The 17,950-nt window shown below is 33.9% G+C and overlaps 1 protein-coding gene and 1 non-coding gene across 6 annotated transcripts; one reads left to right on the plus strand and one right to left on the minus strand.

The window, feature by feature from the left end:
- Nucleotides 1-1,360: 1,360 nt before the first annotated feature.
- Nucleotides 1,361-3,479, minus strand: LOC112800873 (uncharacterized protein At4g22758). Of its 5 annotated transcripts, none has more exons than XR_003818469.2 (3): nt 2,786-3,479; nt 2,400-2,690; nt 1,361-1,858 (listed from the first exon to the last, which is right to left on the minus strand). XR_003818469.2 is itself a non-coding variant. In XM_025843309.3 (3 exons), exons 1-3 carry the CDS (start codon nt 3,086-3,088, stop codon nt 1,620-1,622), a joined length of 753 nt encoding a protein of 250 aa, XP_025699094.1. In that variant the 5' UTR covers nt 3,089-3,479; the 3' UTR covers nt 1,361-1,619. The 5 variants fall into 5 exon arrangements, 4 of the variants coding, with proteins under 4 accessions (XP_025699094.1, XP_025699093.1, XP_029154094.1 ...); XM_025843309.3 differs by having other exon boundaries at nt 2,400-2,610; XM_025843308.3 differs by having other exon boundaries at nt 2,400-2,619; nt 2,786-3,392.
- Nucleotides 3,480-4,802: 1,323 nt separating this feature from the next.
- On the plus strand, nt 4,803-4,875 carry TRNAK-CUU (transfer RNA lysine (anticodon CUU)). The gene has a single exon. It is a non-coding gene; the product is annotated as a tRNA-Lys (tRNA).
- Nucleotides 4,876-17,950: the final 13,075 nt, after the last annotated feature.

Here is a 17,950-nt window from a genome sequence, read left to right on the forward strand (position 1 = left end):
TCTTTAGTTGAATCATTCATTATCTTCAAAACGATTTCAGAAATAATGAAAAAGGTAAAAAATGAAAAAAAGAATAGAGAGAAAAACTTACGTAAACAGCGAAGGAGAAGGGAGAGAGAAACGCACGAAAGAGATCGAAAAGAGAAGACAAGAAAACGCAAAAGTAATTAAAAAAAGTATGTTATATATTTGCGTGTTGATTGATTGAAAAATCTATTAAGGAGGCGCGTGAAATATACATGCTATAAGAGGTGTGTCTTAAGGATTAGGGATAGGGGTGGAAAAAGGTCAGGCGACCTGCCAGGGGCCTGCAGCCTGGCCTGTGTTTGGCCTGACCTGTTATAAAATAGGTACAGACCTAGACTCTTTTAAAAGCCTTAATACATTAATAGGGCAAGCCCAGGCTTACTAATTAGCCTTATAGGCCTGTCAAGCCTGCCTGGGCTTGTTAAAATATAATTAAATATATAAATAATTTTTTATTATTAATAAAATTATGAGATATTTTAAATTTATTATATTTTATTATAAATATTTTTGTATATTTTAAATACGTTAAAAGTTTAAAATTTTTTATAAATATTAAATATATGACACATTATATATAGCTATTTTTATTAAAAAATAATTTTTTTAAATAATATTTTTATTTTTGTAAAAAAAAATTATCAGGCCTTTTAACAGGCTTCAGGCCAGGTCAGGCTGAATAATAGGCCAGGCCTAGTAATTTATAAAGAGCCTATAACAGGCTACAGGCCAATCAACTGTATGACAGGCCTGTTAAGAGCAAAGCCTGGCCTGGCCTGGCCTGTTTCCACCCCTAATTAGGGATTTTCAGAACTTGTATAACTTGTATAGTGAAAAGGCTTATATGTGGAGATTAATCCTTTTAAAAATATCTCTAAATTTTATTTTGTTTCAATTTTGTCCTAAAAAATTTTTATTTGCATCAAATATATCTTTAACGGCTAAATTTTCAAAAAATTTAAAACCAATTCAACAATAATTTCATAAAAACAACTCTCAACACAAACAAATCAAGCATAATTTTTATGTATTATTATTAGATTGATCTTAAATTTTTAAAAAATTTAACTGTTGAAAATATATTTGATACAAATAAAAAACTTCTAAACAAAATTAAAACAAAATAAAATTTATAAATATTTTTAAAACTTTTATCATATTTTAAAAATAAAAAAATACTTTTCCCAAAAAAATTAGCCAATAAGCTACGGCTCTCAATTATTTTTTCTAACAAAAGGTCCATCATTCTCTCTCCGACATATCTACGACTACTACAAACTACAAAGTACAAACACAGAGCATTCGGAAAAGATAAATAAATTTTACTGTAATCTTTTGCACACTCAAATTTTCATTCTCTATTTTCAAATTAAATTAAGTGTTCATAATTTTAGATATAAAAACATATTTCTTAAACTAAATAAATAATTCAAATATTGAAAATTGGAAAAGATTCTACGCACAGCGGAGACCCGTCCGGTGGTTTCATGGAAAAAGCAACATAAAAATGGATGCCATGCTTTTCCGTGATAGTTGACAGTTGACACCGTTGGAGGTTTATATACAGAAGGAAAATAGAATTCCTACGGGCCTTACTGCGAGCAAACTATCATGTTCCAGAGCCTTTTAGCCCTTCTTACGATTTTGTTGATCTTCCCGGCTATAAAAGACTCTAGAAAGAACGGAGACGGAGTTTTTGGAACAGAGCTATGTGTAACTAATTCGGGTGTACTTTCTGAGTGAAATGAATCCATGCCAGATGTTCCATTACTCTTCCGTAGATAAAAACTTCTACTACCTACATCCCCGATCAGTTCTGATTTGTCCAAACCTACCAAGCAAGAAGCAACAAAGTCAACTAAAACTCTGTCAAATCCACTGTATAATAATAAGCTACCGCGTTTAATTTGCCAATTCTATAATGGAAAAGTCTAGGGGACCAGCAGTTTTGTTGAATTTTGGCCAGCATGTAACCAGCAGAAGAAGGTGAACCATTGGATGAAATCTCACACCAATCTCACACCATCAAATCATCATTGATGGCTAGTTGATGGCTAACAATCACAAAAATTACTGGCCCCCTAGCATTGCTCTTCTATAATATATGTCATTTTATATTATAGTATTATATGTTCGGCTAATAATATTATATTATTTAAACTTAGATAGATAATAATTTTTATAAATAATATAAATAATAAATTCTAAAATTAGTTTAATAAAATAAAAATATACTACATTTTAAATTATTTATCTAAATTTTAATATTAACATAATTATCTTAATAAATTGAATATATGATATATCAATTGTTATTTTTATTGTCAATCTATATTTTTTCTTATTATTAGTATTATTAATCAGTGACTTACTTTGGAGACTGAAATGGGATTGATGCAATTGGAATGTTGATGAAGGTGCATCAAGGTCGAGGCTGGGGCTCCTGCCTTCTTCTCTATATATATCGATCACGCGCTTTATTGTGTCATCCACACTGGATCCCAATTTCACCATGGTTCTCACTGGCCCTGGACTTCCTTCAACCGTTACATTAACCACCACCTTAGCTTCCTTCTCATACCTCTGATGTAACTAAAATCAATATAATTATCCACTATTATAATTGTAATTATCACATAACAAACTAGAATTTGATGATCGATCTGGAACAATAATCACAAACGAAACGGTTATATCAAAAGCTGCAGCAGATTGGCGAGAAATTAAAGCTGAAAGCATTCATTTAGAACAAATATACCTTGTTAGGTACAAGGATTGGAGAGGAAGCAAAGAGAGAAGGGGAAGAAACGAAGGCTTCGGAGAAGGTTTGAGGGCGGAAAAGGCTCCCTTCGCTCTTCAACTCATATTCGAAGAAATCGTCTCTGCCTCTCGAGAGAAGCAGAGGCGCCGATGAGCAGCGCTTCAAGATCTTGAGATCAGGCCTCGACTTATTTTTGGACCTCCGACGAGACGACGGAGATGGCGACGGCGAGGGATGCGGCGGTTTGATTCTCCGGGATCGGATCGCAGGCGATCGTCGGCGCGAACTGCTCCGCAACATGCAAGGGGACTTGTTAATTAGTTGGTTCCTGAGTAATATAAAAATGTAAAATCAGTTTTCAAGAACTGTTTTTGTGATTTATATACAAAGTAGGGGAGCTAGAATATGAGAATGGTAGTTAAGTTGAGGGCGTGGGTTGCGTGTGTGGAGGGAACTTATGCCAGGCAGGAATAACCGTCAAGCTCTTTATTATTTTTTTCAATTTTACTACTACTTCACTTTGAATTTGAAGGCAGGGCAGGCACTGCTAAGCTATTTGGTGGGTCTTGTACTCTTGTTCTTGCGTGGGTCCTACACTCCTTTTGTTCGCCTTTAGGGATGCATGGATGCCTTTCATATAGTTTCCTTCGTTCGTTTCCTCTCTCTTTTTTCCTAAAAGTTAACCAAACACGACTCACACCGTGACCGTCCTCCTCTTAATATTCTTTTCTTATTACTTAGGTCAATTCCTTTATTATGTGAAACAGAAGCGGATTAAATAATGTTATCTCATTTTGGTGATGTATGGTCTTGGAAAATGAATCAAGGAATAAATACAGTGAAAATATTGTAATGAATTTCACAGTTCACTGAAAAAGATTAAACATAAACTTTGATTGGGTTTCTTAGGCGGTACGGGCAAGAAGATGACGCTCAAATATTTACTATTCTGGAATAATGAATGAGTCGCCAACCTGTTGACAGGCTTCCTACTGCGGCAAAACAATTACTACTAAAAACACTGGTTCCCTTAGTTTTTTTTGGTCAGGCTGGTTCCCTTAGTTTGAAGATAATAATGATGCAGACAAACACTAGGAGACTAATTTCTAGCTAAGAGGATCCCAGGAACCAAACAAACGTTTTTTTTTTTTTCAAGGATATCCACTGCCGACTAATATCTTCGCTGTGGATCATCTGCCAATACTTTTCTATGCCCAACGAGCAAATGGCTTGCTAAAAGCCTAAGGATCTAAGAAACCCAGCGAACCATGAAATTTTAGGACTGGGTCAATATGTTGTTTCTTTTTATGTTCTGCAATCCATATGGATCCAACTATAACTTCTTTACGTTCGTTACCAAATGAATAAGCCCAAAGAAAAATAAGCTTAAAAGCCCGGTTTGTTTCCTCAAACGTCTCAACTCTATCATATTGCATTTCTTTTCTGTACAAACTACTCTGGGCTGACCATACCGCCCAACAAAAAAAAAGGAGCAAGTAATGATAGTCATATAGCATCCCATTGTCATGGCAATTATAAAATGCTAACTGAATGTGGCTACAAGTATCTACTGACTACTTGCTTTTAATTAATGAAATTAACTAAAAGATCATACTGATTATTTCAATGAAAAGAATGATAATTTTCACTAAAAGTTTTCTTTTTGTTGTTTCCTTAACAAGTGTTATTACGAAAAAGCAAAAACATTAGTAAAATGTAAAAACAATCACATACTCTACTTTCATTCCCCTCCTCTTATTACCTTTGCAAAAAAAAAAAAGTGTAATTTTCTACTATTTTAAAAATTACACAGATGACCATTGTCAAATTTATGTATAATAACATTTCAGATAACATCTTATTCGAATTTCTAAGAGATTTTTATCATGTGTTTCTTGGTCTTGCTCTTTGTATTTTCCTCCTTACACTTTATTCCTACCCGGATACACAAGCAATCTTCAGAATAGAATATATTAATCATCTTAAAAAATATCACTAAGATAATTTATAACAAGCCCGTCTAGCTCAGTCGGTAGAGCGCAAGGCTCTTAACCTTGTGGTCGTGAGTTCGAGCCCCACGGTGGGCGAAATAAGTTTTTCCTATTTCCTACTCTATGTCAATGTCACCCCCCAATTCTTGCTTTTCATTCAACCACTTTTATAAAGTCGGGGGGAAATTGTAAATGAGCTTTTTGTATCTCATTGTTGGTCTCAGCCTTTAAGGCTTTCTTTTTGAAGGCATCACTGGAAATATATTTCTCAATCCTTGGCCATACACGTGGATAGGATTCCTTGGTAAATGGTATTGGTAATGATGGGGCCCGGGCTTTTCCTTTCGGTAGGCGACCAGACCTCTGTTCCTCACCCAACGTACAACCATTCTTCCCTTTTCTTATCCATTTTTGGTATTTCGGATGGATAATAATGGAAGCCAAATATATGTATGTATGTGTATCCTTGCCACTTTTTCTCCATTTTCTTTGCCAAACACAGGAATATAATGAAACTGGGACTGGAAAACCTTCCAACCTTCTTATGGATGCCGATATAGTATATGAAGGGATTTTTTATTGCCACTATCCCTATATATATAGTTGTAGTTGTACTTACTAGAATATAAATTAGAGGTTGTTATGATCTTGTGTGTTTATCAATCAATCAGTGTTCTCACTTCTCAGCGCTCTTCTATTTTACTCCTATTCATTATCTCAAAGCGGGTACGGTACACTCTTTTAATAAGTGTTAGATGCAATATTTAGATAGAGTAGTCGGTACATGAATAATTATAATAATTTATATGGGTTTAGTTTATAATAAATTCAACGAAGAATTAGAGATATAATAAAACAATAATTGACGTCTCAGGTAGTCTCTCATAATCTCATGGACTCAATCTAATTACTCGTTGGTCCCCATCATCAATGTTCTGGATCCGTACCTGCTTTTGCAAATGCATATGGATGGAGAGGGCTTTGATGGAAGTATCAATGATTTCATCAATCAGGAATAGCTACATTACCTTTGGAGCTTGTCTTATTGTTGACCTTTAATTTATTTAAAACTTCTTAGACTATATATATATAAAATTTTTTTTAGGCTTAATTTAAGTGATTATTCATGAACTAAGCCGAGAAGCCACTCAGATACATTACGGACTGTTTTTACGCTAGCACTGCTATCCTTTTTTCACAAACTTTTCCTTGGTTTAAATCATAAATGTTTATATTATGGACCGCATCACCGTATGGTCAACAAAATAAGGAGCAGGATTACATAAGCGTGAATTGGATGGACCAAATCCAAACAAATAGTTTTAACTAAAATTAATAAAGAATTTTATTGAATACTTAAGAATGGGAAAGAAGGTAACAATTAGAATTTTGTGGGCAAAAAATAAAATATAAAAAATAAACAATAGTCGCTACTGGTCCTCCATCTAACACCACTATAATAGTGTGTACTACTACATGTATGTTCATATTATTATTCGTTTATAATGCGCAAATATAAAGTGATGGTGGGTTTGGTGATTTTGTACGTGGTATAACAATATATTAATTATTCTCTACTTGATTTACATACTGTTTGTTGTATTTTATTCTTTATTTTTTTCCGTAGGACTTTGATTCCTAAAGCGATAATGCATTCATGACTAATTGACTTTATACAAAGAAATGGCCTATTATCCCCGTAATGATCTCTATGGGCCAGTATTGCCCTTTCCTTTCTGTGTGTGATATCTTCAATCTAGCGTTGTCGCATCTCAATGTTTCAATGCTAAACCACATGTGTATGTATGGATGTAAAACCCCTTTAGGTAATGTTTCTCTAATGAAAAAAAAAAAGTTTATAGAACAACACTTCATTATTTGTATTATTCTTACAATCATATCTTTTTCTTTGTTACTACATTTTTTTTACAACTGTAGTTTTAAGAATCCGATGTTGGATCCAAAAAGATTGAAATTGATATGATGGTTATATAAGAGACTAATCAACTTCGCGTAAACACAAAACAAATAGTGTAATAGTAATTTGAGAACGCTGTATGCATCTCAACTCTCTCAACTCTCAAGTACTTCATGTGTTTGACAATGGAACCAATAGTAGGTTGCATATTTAATTTCACTCGGCACCGAACAAACAAGGAATATGAATTTCCTGTATGCATTAACGGCAATAGTAAACATTGCATGTCTTTATTTGAATGACCCAATGTCCTTTTGTTTAATTAAGGTTATTCAATTTTAAACTTTTATTGATTTCGTTAAATAAATTAGTTTTTAATTATATTAAATTATTCGTCTAAATAAAAAGTTAATCTAAAAATATTAAAAAAATTGAAAGACTGATATTTTTTATTAAATAATAATAAAAATTAAAATATTAAAAAAAATCTTGAAAATCGATCTAGAATATATTACTCGAAAAATATGTAATTTATAAAGAAGATATCCGTGCTAACGGCAATTCCTTGTTAAATTATTCCACATTTATATCATTTTTAATCTCATATATAACCTTTTCCCATTCCCTTTCATCAGCACATTAAAATTGGGTAATTCATTCAGTACTTGAGTAATGCAGTTGACTTATTATTAATTAAAATGACAACTTACTAATTATGCCCGATTTGCTAATCTCATTGTTAAGTCCTTAAATTTTGATTAATCTAAATAAATAATATTATTTGAACATCCAATAACCAATATTATTGCAATACTGATTTAAGAATTTGATTAAAGACGGTTAAGAAAGTAAATAAAACTTTTAATTTTTTCGATACATTAAATATATAAAACCTTTAAAATTTTATATTTACTTTATATATTCAGTAAAACATTTTATATAAAATATTCTTTACTAATTCTATAAAGACCTTGTTAACAGGGACGGGTCTTTTAGGAACAATGGAGCCTCCTCAAGTATTTTATAAAAATATTAGTAATATATCATTATTATAGATTATAAATAGTTCATTTGAGAAAGGTTAAGATTCAAGGGAAAAAAAATATGTTACAACATCAACCTTTCATGATAATTTTACTATTCTAATTGTATCGTATCTCTTATACGTCGAAAAAAAAAAGGGTTATACCTTGGTAAGATAAAACAAAATTTAAATTAAATCAAACTCTTTATCATAACCGACTCTTTTCCAAAAATCTCGCAACTAGTCAGTCACAACTAACAGACTAACGAATGATTCAAACTTAAAGGTTATAAATCAAGGAAAAACCCTCCACATATAGACAACTAACAATACCATCACCGATATTATACTCGTTTCTGTTAAAATTTTTTATTGATTTGAACGTCAGAGTCTTTTTTGTACGTACCACGCTTGGGTTCAAATTCACGAGAGTACTTTGCTTCCAAGCTGAGCCACTGTAGTTCTAGGAAGAATGAAGTTGACCTATAGCTCGGAAAGGAGTATCCTTGCCAAATAAGACACGCTGTAAATAAGATAAGACACGTCTCGAAGTCCACGTATTGTGTTTGCACACATGTTATGACACGTAGCTTAAGACATGTCACGAGGTCTACATATTGTGTTTGCACATGTGTTATGACATGTAGCTTATCTCGTTTACAATGTAAACGAGATAAGGTTTAGATGCACATATATAAGGAACTTGTTCACAGCGCCTCAAGTATCACATTCCTTCCCCCTTAACCTTCATTTCTCCCTTTGTCAGATGTTTTCTTGGTATTTTTTAGATACTTAGACGTTATGGCGTGCATAGATGCACGGGACAATGACGTCAGTTGCCTGAATGCGATTTAGTACATTGCGGGAGCGATCGACTTCCAGGTTAGTGTTGTTGTTTTTCTCTTTTAAATAAATAAGCATATAATTATAGTTATGGTACTTTTATAGATTTAGTGTTTATACATGAGTATAATGGATTATGTTTTGGTAACATAAAATAGGTTAGTTGGCATGTTATTAACATTTGTTAGGTGTGGAATGTATTCTTACACTACAATAAAGGTGGAGGATAGCGGCCAAAAATTGTTGGCCGTTAATCCAACTGCTGCAGCTAACGAAAATACCAGCTATTGTCACTCTGCCGCCGTAACTTCTGCTTGAAGAGCGGCTACTGCATGAAGAACCGCCAGTAATCAAGATCTTTATCCTAATTAACTTAGTTATTCAATCTTATTTTATCTAATAACCAACAATTTTTCCCACAGCTGTAGCTCTAAAAACCCGCAAAAACATATTGGAAGCACCCGAAACTCTAAAGTCGCTGCTCCACAGTGCGCCACTGCTTCCCATCCATCATCCTCTCTCCGGCGTCGACCTTTCGTGCCTCCTCCATAGTGCATGAAACCCCTGCTCCATCCTCCACGGTGTGTGAGAAATCCTTAAGATCTGCTCTACACTTCGCGTTTGTGTGGTTGTGGAGTAGCGCGGCTGACATCCGTCTTTATCTCCCCAGCGTCGACTTTTCACCTTTCCTCCACAGTCTGTGAAATCCCTGCTTCCCCCTCCATGGTGTGCGAAATCCCTAATCTCTTCTCCACTTACTTTCATCACATTCTTTGATGAACAGGCACTGGTGCGGGATTTTATAACCCACAAACTAACCAGCAAGTGCACTGGGTCATACCAAGTAATACCTCAGGTGAGTGAGGGTCGATCCCACAATGATTGATGGACCAAGCAACAATGGTTAAATGATTAGCTTAGTTAGGCAAGCAGAAAATGGTTTTGAGATGCTCAAAATGTTTAAATTGAAAACATCAGAAGGCAGACACGCAAGTAAATAAATTGAAAATAAAATATTGGAGAAATAGTTAAGACTTCAGAGTTATCTATTTTTCCGGATTAACTTTTCTTACTAACTATTTTAATCGTGTAGGATTTAATTTATGGCAAACTATATGTGACTAGACCATAATTTCTTAGACCTTTCTAGGCTCCTCTAGAATTCATCGACTGCCAATGTCTTGGTCAATTAATTTCAATTAGAGGGTGAAGTTCAAATTCCAGTTTATATGCCACAAAAATTCTAATTTCCCAAAAATAAGAGGATTATATGTCACGTATCTTGTTAAATCCAAATAATTAAAATTTAGGAGAATATGTTTTCAAGCTATTGTTCAAGTAAAGAGCTTTTCCAAATTTTACAAGAACTCAAATAGAAAGAGGGTCATACTTCTGTTCCACCCAAATTCATAAGATAAAGAGCGAAAATAATTCTTAAATTATAAATCCACACATGAATTAAAATAGAAAAAGCCATAAAATCAATCCATACAAATAGACAGAGCTCATAACCTTAACAATAGAGGTTTAGTTGCTCATGGAATGCAGAATGTAAATTGGTATAGAATTCCCTAATGGAATCCCCCCTAATGGAACCTCCTCAATAGAAGAGAAGTCTTTCCTTTTTATAACTAATCCTAATTAATTTAAAATCTAATTTTTAAAATTAAAATAATATATTTTCCTATTTTAAAATCAAATTTGAATTTAAATCAGAATTAACTAACTACTCCGCGTCTTGTAACGTGGGAACCACTTGACTTCACTGGATCCGTGCTTAACTTGGGTGCTAAAATGGGGCCCAGAAATCACCCCCAGTGTTTTCTGCTCGTGGCGCATGTCACGCGTACGTGTCAGTCACGCGTACGCGTCGATGGTCTTTTTCCACAAGTCACGCGGACGCGTCAGTCACGTGCACGCGTCGCTGTGCAATTCTTCAAATCATGCGTATGCGTCAGTCACGCGCACGCGTCGCCATGGAAGCTCCAAATCACGCGCACGCGTCAGTCACGCGTACGCGTCGCTCCTCGATGCCATCTCCTTTGATTCTTGTGCTGTAGAAACTCAATCAAATCCAGCCGAATGCTACCTAAAATAAACAAAATTGCACACGACTCAAAGTAGCATCCATATTAGATAGAAGATAATTAATTCTTTACTAAACTCAATAAATTAGATGCAAATTCACTAGGAAAAGATAGGAAAGATACTCACGCATCAGGCACCATGTTGTGGAACCCATATTTGGAATTTTTCAATTATTACTTGTGAACACAATAAACATTGCTGATAATAAAACTAATTGAAACCTGTAGTTAGTAGTATATTGCAAGTAGCATTCCATTCCATTCCTATAATGCATTTTAATTTAAAGGTTCCTCAGTCCTCTATCTATGATCTTTCTACTTTCTTCCTAAACCTTTAGTTCGTTCTTCACCATTGCTCTTTCTTTCTTGTTTTCACTCTTGATCACTTACAAAATTTGAATCCTTTTTTTTCCTCAAAATTTGGCTATTTTTTCTATATCTTCTATTAGTTAGGTTTAATTGTGGCTTTTTAGAGGTAGAGATTTAAATGTACATTTACTTGGATTTATTGTATGCTTTGTAATTTCTTTTTGTCTCTCATATTCTCATTAATGGATTGCTAAAGTGAAGACTCTGTCTTCAAATCGATAATACACCTATGATATAGATATTTTGTATGCTTTTGGTTTGTGAGTAATTTTATGTAATTTCAATTATCACTTTATACTAGGTTCCTAACCTTTTGCTAGTGTTTGCCTTTATTTACTGTTGGTAATTCATACACTATGGCTTAGTGAGTTAGGTGTCAAATAGGCAAAAGTGAAACTGTGTCCTTTTTTTTTCCTTGTTAACTTGATATTCAGTTTTTATGTTTTGGTTTTGGATCTTAAGTATGTTGATTGCTTCTTTATAACTTATTCTGGACACTGTGGGTTTTCCTTGATTATGTTGTTTTTGATCTTATCTACTGAACTGATTAAATTTGAAGGCAAGCAAAGGATAAAGATACCTAAGAAGCATTTGGACAATAAAAGTCCCAAGATACAACTTCTAGCACTTTTTATTAGTATTTCTCTTCTATAGGGTTGTGATACCCGTTTACTCCACCTTTAAGGCTATTGAGAGTAAAGACGAAAATGAAAAGCACAAGTGGTTATTGTATTGGGCAGGTTCCTAATTTTCCTTCCTTCTCAATGAATACAAAATTGCTTACATTGATCCCTGTCATATACTTGTCCTAAAATCTTGTAATTGTTAGTGCTTACAAGTTATAATAGTTAGTTGTGTTTGTATCATTCAAATTTGATTGACAATGTTGGAAGAATTCCCAACTGAGCGAAAATAACTTTTGATAATCATCTGTGCAAGTTTAAGTTTTTAGTCCTTTTGGGTTGCCTAGTTGAACTTGCTATTCTGCATATTTTATTTTTTATTTATATTTTTTGTAAGAGTTCGTTGAGTTGATGGTTTAATCTGTAAAATGGGTATATTAACACTGATCTCTCTTATGGTTTTCCAGCTTATGGATGTTTCAGTGAAGCAGAAATGTTTGCAAAAAAGTTACTTTCCTAGTACGGTCGAGTCATCATTATCTCCACATGTTTATTTCATTTGTCTATGTTAACTGTAATGATTAATCTTTTTTTTTTCTTCTTAGAAACTTTCCTAAGTATTTATTTCAGGTCTTCATAGTTAAAGTAGCTAGTTCTATGTTTTCTTGTTATTTGCTTCCAATGTTTTCTTCTTGTGATCTTCCACAATTAATGCTCTCCTGATGCCTCGAACCAATTATATTGAGAATTTCTATCTTGCTTTGATTGTTTTGCTTTTATATTTAACATTTTGCTTGGATTATTCTGGGATCTAAGTGTTTGCTTATCATATTTAATCAGGTTCCCACTCTATTACCACATGAAGTTTGCATTTCTTGTTTGGCTACAGCTTCCTACTATTAATGTAAGCTTAATCAAACGTCTGTACATTACTGCTTTTCTTGCCGTGTTTTCAAAAAATTTGCTTCGTTAGTTAGTTAGTTAGTTAGTTAGTTAGTTAGTCAATACTATCTTTTTTAGCTCTTGAGCAGGATATATTATATTATGATATTTTACTTCTCTTTTAGTTGTCCTTGTCTACGGGATAACATTTCCGGTACATTGGGTAGTAGTAAATTAACAAAACTATATGGTGCTTGTTGAACAGGATGCAAAACAACTCTATACTGATCATTTGTGTTCATTCTTGTTGAGGCATCAAGCTAGACTTGATCAAGTTGTCGATGTTGTGTATGGTGAAATGGTAAAAATCTATTTGCTAATTTTGTTATCATTTGAATTTAAAAATGCATGATTTCTTTTAGGTTCTTTTGAAAAGAAAAATATGTTTTCCCCTTCCTTTCCACATAGTAAATTTGTCATTGCACACCAGGTGGAATTTCAACTTGCAAGATCTCTACTAATGAACATTTTAGTGACAAGCATGCATGTAAACTCTGTAGCTCTATTTACACCATTTAATCTTCTATTTCAATGTAATATAGTCAATTTGTTATTTCGAAAGGAACAAAATGGTTAAATAAAAGTTAGAATATAGGAGTTCTTTTAATTGATTTAGTTTTTCTATTTATTGTTCTGTGTTTGTTTAAATTTAGTAGATTTGTTGTGAACTTGTGATTGGAATATGGCAGTGTAGATTTAAGCACATAATTTAACTAGGAGTTTCGAAATTGATTGCATAGTAGGATTTATGTACCCCTACATAGAAAGTGGTCTTGTGGTTTTGATCATCATAATCGATTAAATTTTCTTTTCATACAAAAGATATGTTTTAATTTGTTGTTAGTTTTTCGCATAAGAGATCTCTTTGCTCATGTTATCTGTATACCCTATCAGCAAATCAAATGGTTAAGAGTATCATTTGACCAGTTAGAAGGGAACCAAATCGTATCAAAGGACCAAAGAGGCTGCCGGTTTAGGATTTTAAATCAGACGAAGAGTGATCTGTTTGTTTCTCGTCATTAGACAAGCATCGATTGGATAGTTTTAAAACACACAAATATTGTGATATGTGTGTAGTTTTGTCTTAGTTCTGAGCTTTAATTCTATTTTCTTTCATTTTTCCTTTGTTTCCATCATTGTACATAGGAAATTTACATATTGTATCCAATAAGACAATGTTCTTGGCTATTAGTTGAACCTGGGAGTGAGATAGAAATTTAATTAACAAAAGTAATATACATACATCATTAGTACCTCACCTAGTTCATGTTTAATTTCATAATGTGTTATAAAAGTATGGGAGAGTATATATAAAGCATGTGTGATGCATCTGATTGAGGGTAACTAAGCAGGCTTCACATGGCTTATGTTTGCAGTTTACTTCATTAGTTCTTAGCAAGAGATTTATTATGTTGATATTTTTAGAAATATATTATTTTATTTTTTAATTAATCTTTTTGCTTTTGCCATAAGTTTAGATTCAATAGATGAAAAATATTAAGATTTATAGTATTAAAAATTTTAAAAAAGGCCAAAAAATATATCATTGAACTTAAACAAAAAAAATCCATTTTTTAATTTGTATTGAAATTAACGGCGGATTTATAACCGCCACAAATAGCCCTAAATTAAAAAGTGTAAGAACATTGCTGCGGTTCGTAACCGCCAGCAAAAAATGGCTTAAATCCTAATACTTGTATATCGCGGCGGTTTAAAACTGCTGCTAAATTAATTGCCACAAAATACTGATTTAGTGGCTTTTATAATAGCGGTTGCTGGAAACTGCCGCAAAACCTTATTCCCGCGCCAATAACTAAGACATTTTCCTTAGCGGCCGGCGTCGGCGTTTGATTTTGTGACAGTTTCATGAAAAAAACTGCCGCAATGTAGCGCCTCTCTTATAGGGGTGGCAGGAGTACCCAAACTTGCGGGCACCTGACCCGGCCCTGCCCGTTTCGGGAGAGTTTAAACCCAACCCGGAAGCGGAACGGGTTTGATCGGGGCGGGGCAGGGTCAGGGTCGGGGGTTAGGGTAAACCCTCCCCGGAGTGTATATGTATATATATGTTTCTAGAGATTAGGGTTCTTTTGTTTGTGCCTCCATTAGATCCCAAGTCTCCAGAGGAGGAGGAGACTTCTTCTTCTTCTTCTTCTTCTTCTTCTTCTTCTTCTTCTTCTTCTTCAGAGAACCATAGTCACCACAGTCTTCTTTTCCGCTGCCCAATCCTCTGCCTCCTTGTTGTTTCTGTAGCTCAGTACCGCAGTTTCCTGCCGTCACTGCTTAGCACCCGCCTGTCGTCACTTCTCAGACCCATAGCTCCGTAAGACCATAAGTTCTTCTCTCTCTCTCTCTCTCTCTCTCTCTCTCTCTCTCTCTCTCTCTCTCTCACATTGTGAGATCTATGTTCTTCCTTTATTCTTCCGCAGATTCATCGTTTGGTCGCTGTCGTTGTGAGTTTACCCATCGCTATTGCATGTGAGCCCGTCATCGAAGCCCCATTTCTCTGTCTCTTTGAGTCTGTGACCGCCGGTAAGTTCTGTAATTTTTTATTTAATTTTGTTAATATATGTGCTGTACAATGAGTTTATAAGTGTTTGATTGAGAATTTTGTTGTAATTTTATTGATTTAAGAATTACTTTGTTGATTGTAATTTTTGTGTGTGTTTTATTGTAGTTTTTCATTTTTTATTTTGATTATGTGTTCTAATTTTGTTAATAATTAAACCAAAAATAGCAAACAAGACTCTTGGAGCATGTAATGAAATTGTCCAAGCTAACATAGACAACCAGCATAGATCAATGCTTCACTTGGTCAGGATTTCAGAAAGATATGTTCATTAACATTGTTGATATTATAATAGACTCTGTACATACTTGATTTATATGTGTTGACATTACAACATTGTTGACATTACATACAACCATGAATTTATATGTGTTTGATTGAGAATTTTGTTAAAATTTGGCCATTTCTTGTTTTTAGGGGGTTATCATGGCAGTTGGAGCATCAAAGCCTCAATAGGCTGATGTAACTAGATTCTTCAAGGTGAAAAATAAGATGCTAGTAACTATAAGTGTATATATTTTCTTTCAAGTAGTTATGTTTATGCACTTATTAGAACACCATATGAAGCCAATCAAGCCATTGCCACGAAAAGATAAAATAAAAATAGAAAGAACAAATATTTCTTTGTTGGTGATCTGCATGACTCAGAATAACATCTTCAAATGTCTCTAATTATAATTTTTTATTTTCCATTTTGATTGAGAATAAAGACTTTGTGATTTCAACTTTGTTTATATGTGTTAATTGCAGTTTTTTATTTTTTATTTTGATTGAGAATCAAAGACGTTGTAATTACAATTTTATTTATGTGTTTGATTGCAGTTTTTTATTTTTTTGATTTTTTTTCATGACATTGGCATGTTGCAATTGGTTATATATGTTGATTGAGAATGAGACTATGATATCTATGCTTTAGATAAACAAAACAAGAAAATAATTAGTACTTTTATAGTTTATACTAGTATTTGTAATCTAATACTTACCTATGCTATCATGTTTCTTTGTAAAGTTTTCAAAGTGCCTCCAACCTTTAACAGAACTAAACTTAAATTAGGTGAAATATATTTATATCTACTAATTCATTTATGTTTGTATTTTAATTTATGTATAAATTTAAAATTTTTATCTTAATTTATACATGAGTATGTAAAACTTAAAATGTTATTTAACTTTTATAGGGGCGTATAGGGGTAGGTAAGGGAGGGGCGGGTACCCGGGGGTGGGTTAGGGTAGAGCAATTTACTACTCGCAGTAGGGGTGGGGCGGGTAGTAGTAAAGTAAAAGGAGGACGGGACGGGGTCGGGTAAGGCAAAAAACCGCCCCTACTCGCCCCGCTGCCACCCCTACTCTCTTGTAGTGTTAGTAAATGTTAATTGATTAATTTAATTTAATTTATTTATTAAATGTTTATTATGTTTTTTTATTTCTTTAAATCAAATCTTATATTTTTTATTTTTAATTAATTTTGAATATGTTAGAGAACTTATTTTACTGGATATTTGTTAAAATAATATTAGATAAATTTTTTAAATGTTTGATTTTTAAAGTTAATTATTCTGAAATGTGAAATAATTGTTATTATTGTTTTTATCTTTTTATTTCATAATAAAAATATTTACAATTGAAATAGATTTGTTATTGAAATATTTTTATTTTTTAACAAAGGCCACACCTACTACTCCCTAGGCGAGTGAGCCACACTCTTGCACCACTGAACGTCAAAAGGGAGGCTAACTTTGGCAACACGATGTAGCTCAGGGACTTTGTCTTTGACAATTCCCTGATTACTGCATTCGTGGAGTATTGATGTCTGTAGATCTACACTTTCCACTTGACTTGGGGTGAGTGCACCATTACCCTACAATATGTTGCATACCACCTTGGGTTACAAATTCACAGAGAGCCAGTGGGTGGGTGCTAGCATGATTTTCATAGATGGTCCCAGCACCCGACCTGTGAGTGGATAGATGAGCCCCTTAGTGCCAGGCATCTTCATGCTCAACAGCAGAGAGTGCAAAGAAATGAGTCATTCTCTATCAAGATTACGTGGTTGAGGGACCGAGTACGGCATATTCCAACTACTATAGATGCAACCACCCTTCGACATTACAGTAGGTGTTACATCTTGTTGCTGATTGGGAATTGTCTGATGACAGAAAAATTAAACAATCAGGTCCATATCAAGTGGCTGCCCTTATTAGACTGTCTTGGAGATCCATTGTACTTGCCTGGACGTACCACTCTTTATGCTCTGTAGCATATCAATCTACCATAGACATTGCTTGATACACTCTGGTATCGTAGATCTACCATAGATTTCTTTAGTGGTGTCCACCAGAGAGATAGATTCTAATATTTTTGCTAGCCGTGAGGTAACTATTTTCATATGCGATTATTGTAGTTTTTATGTATGTTATTCAAAAGTTTGTTGCATAATTTGAGAGATTATTATTGTTGCATATGTCCATAGTTTGATAGGTTTGGCCCAGTAGAATAGGGACCAGTTTGACCATCAAGCCCTCTGAAGACCTGATCAATATCGATCGGTTCCTGACCACCACAAGATGGACAACTGCTGCAGCCTCTCGTAAGTACATCGCAGGATGGCTGAAATCGGTAAATAATGTGTACCCTTAAGAACTGCATTCATACACTCGGAGAGATTCATTGTCATGTGCTTAAACATGTGACTGCTATCATAGTGGCATATTTCCTTGTTGAATCTACTGGCCCAGTCTGCCATCTTAAGTGATAAACCTTTCAAAGCATCCATATACCACTCATACCCAGTCTTGCTTG

This window comes from Arachis hypogaea, chromosome 5, assembly GCF_003086295.3.
Source record: "Arachis hypogaea cultivar Tifrunner chromosome 5, arahy.Tifrunner.gnm2.J5K5, whole genome shotgun sequence".
NCBI lineage: Eukaryota > Viridiplantae > Streptophyta > Magnoliopsida > Fabales > Fabaceae > Arachis > Arachis hypogaea.

What these genes read in the sequence shown, in the direction of transcription:
- LOC112800873 (XM_029298260.2), bottom strand. Translation starts at nt 3,088, where the DNA reads ATGTTGCGGAGCAGTTCGCGCCGACGATCGCCTGCGATCCGATCCCGG. An exon ending in CAATCCTTGTACCTAACAAG is followed by an intron (nt 2,620 to 2,785) that starts GTATATTTGTTC and finishes TATTGATTTTAG; the next exon opens with TTACATCAGAGGTATGAGAA. An exon ending in ATCCCATTTCAGTCTCCAAA is followed by an intron (nt 1,886 to 2,399) that starts GTAAGTCACTGA and finishes ACAGAGTTTTAG; the next exon opens with TTGACTTTGTTGCTTCTTGC.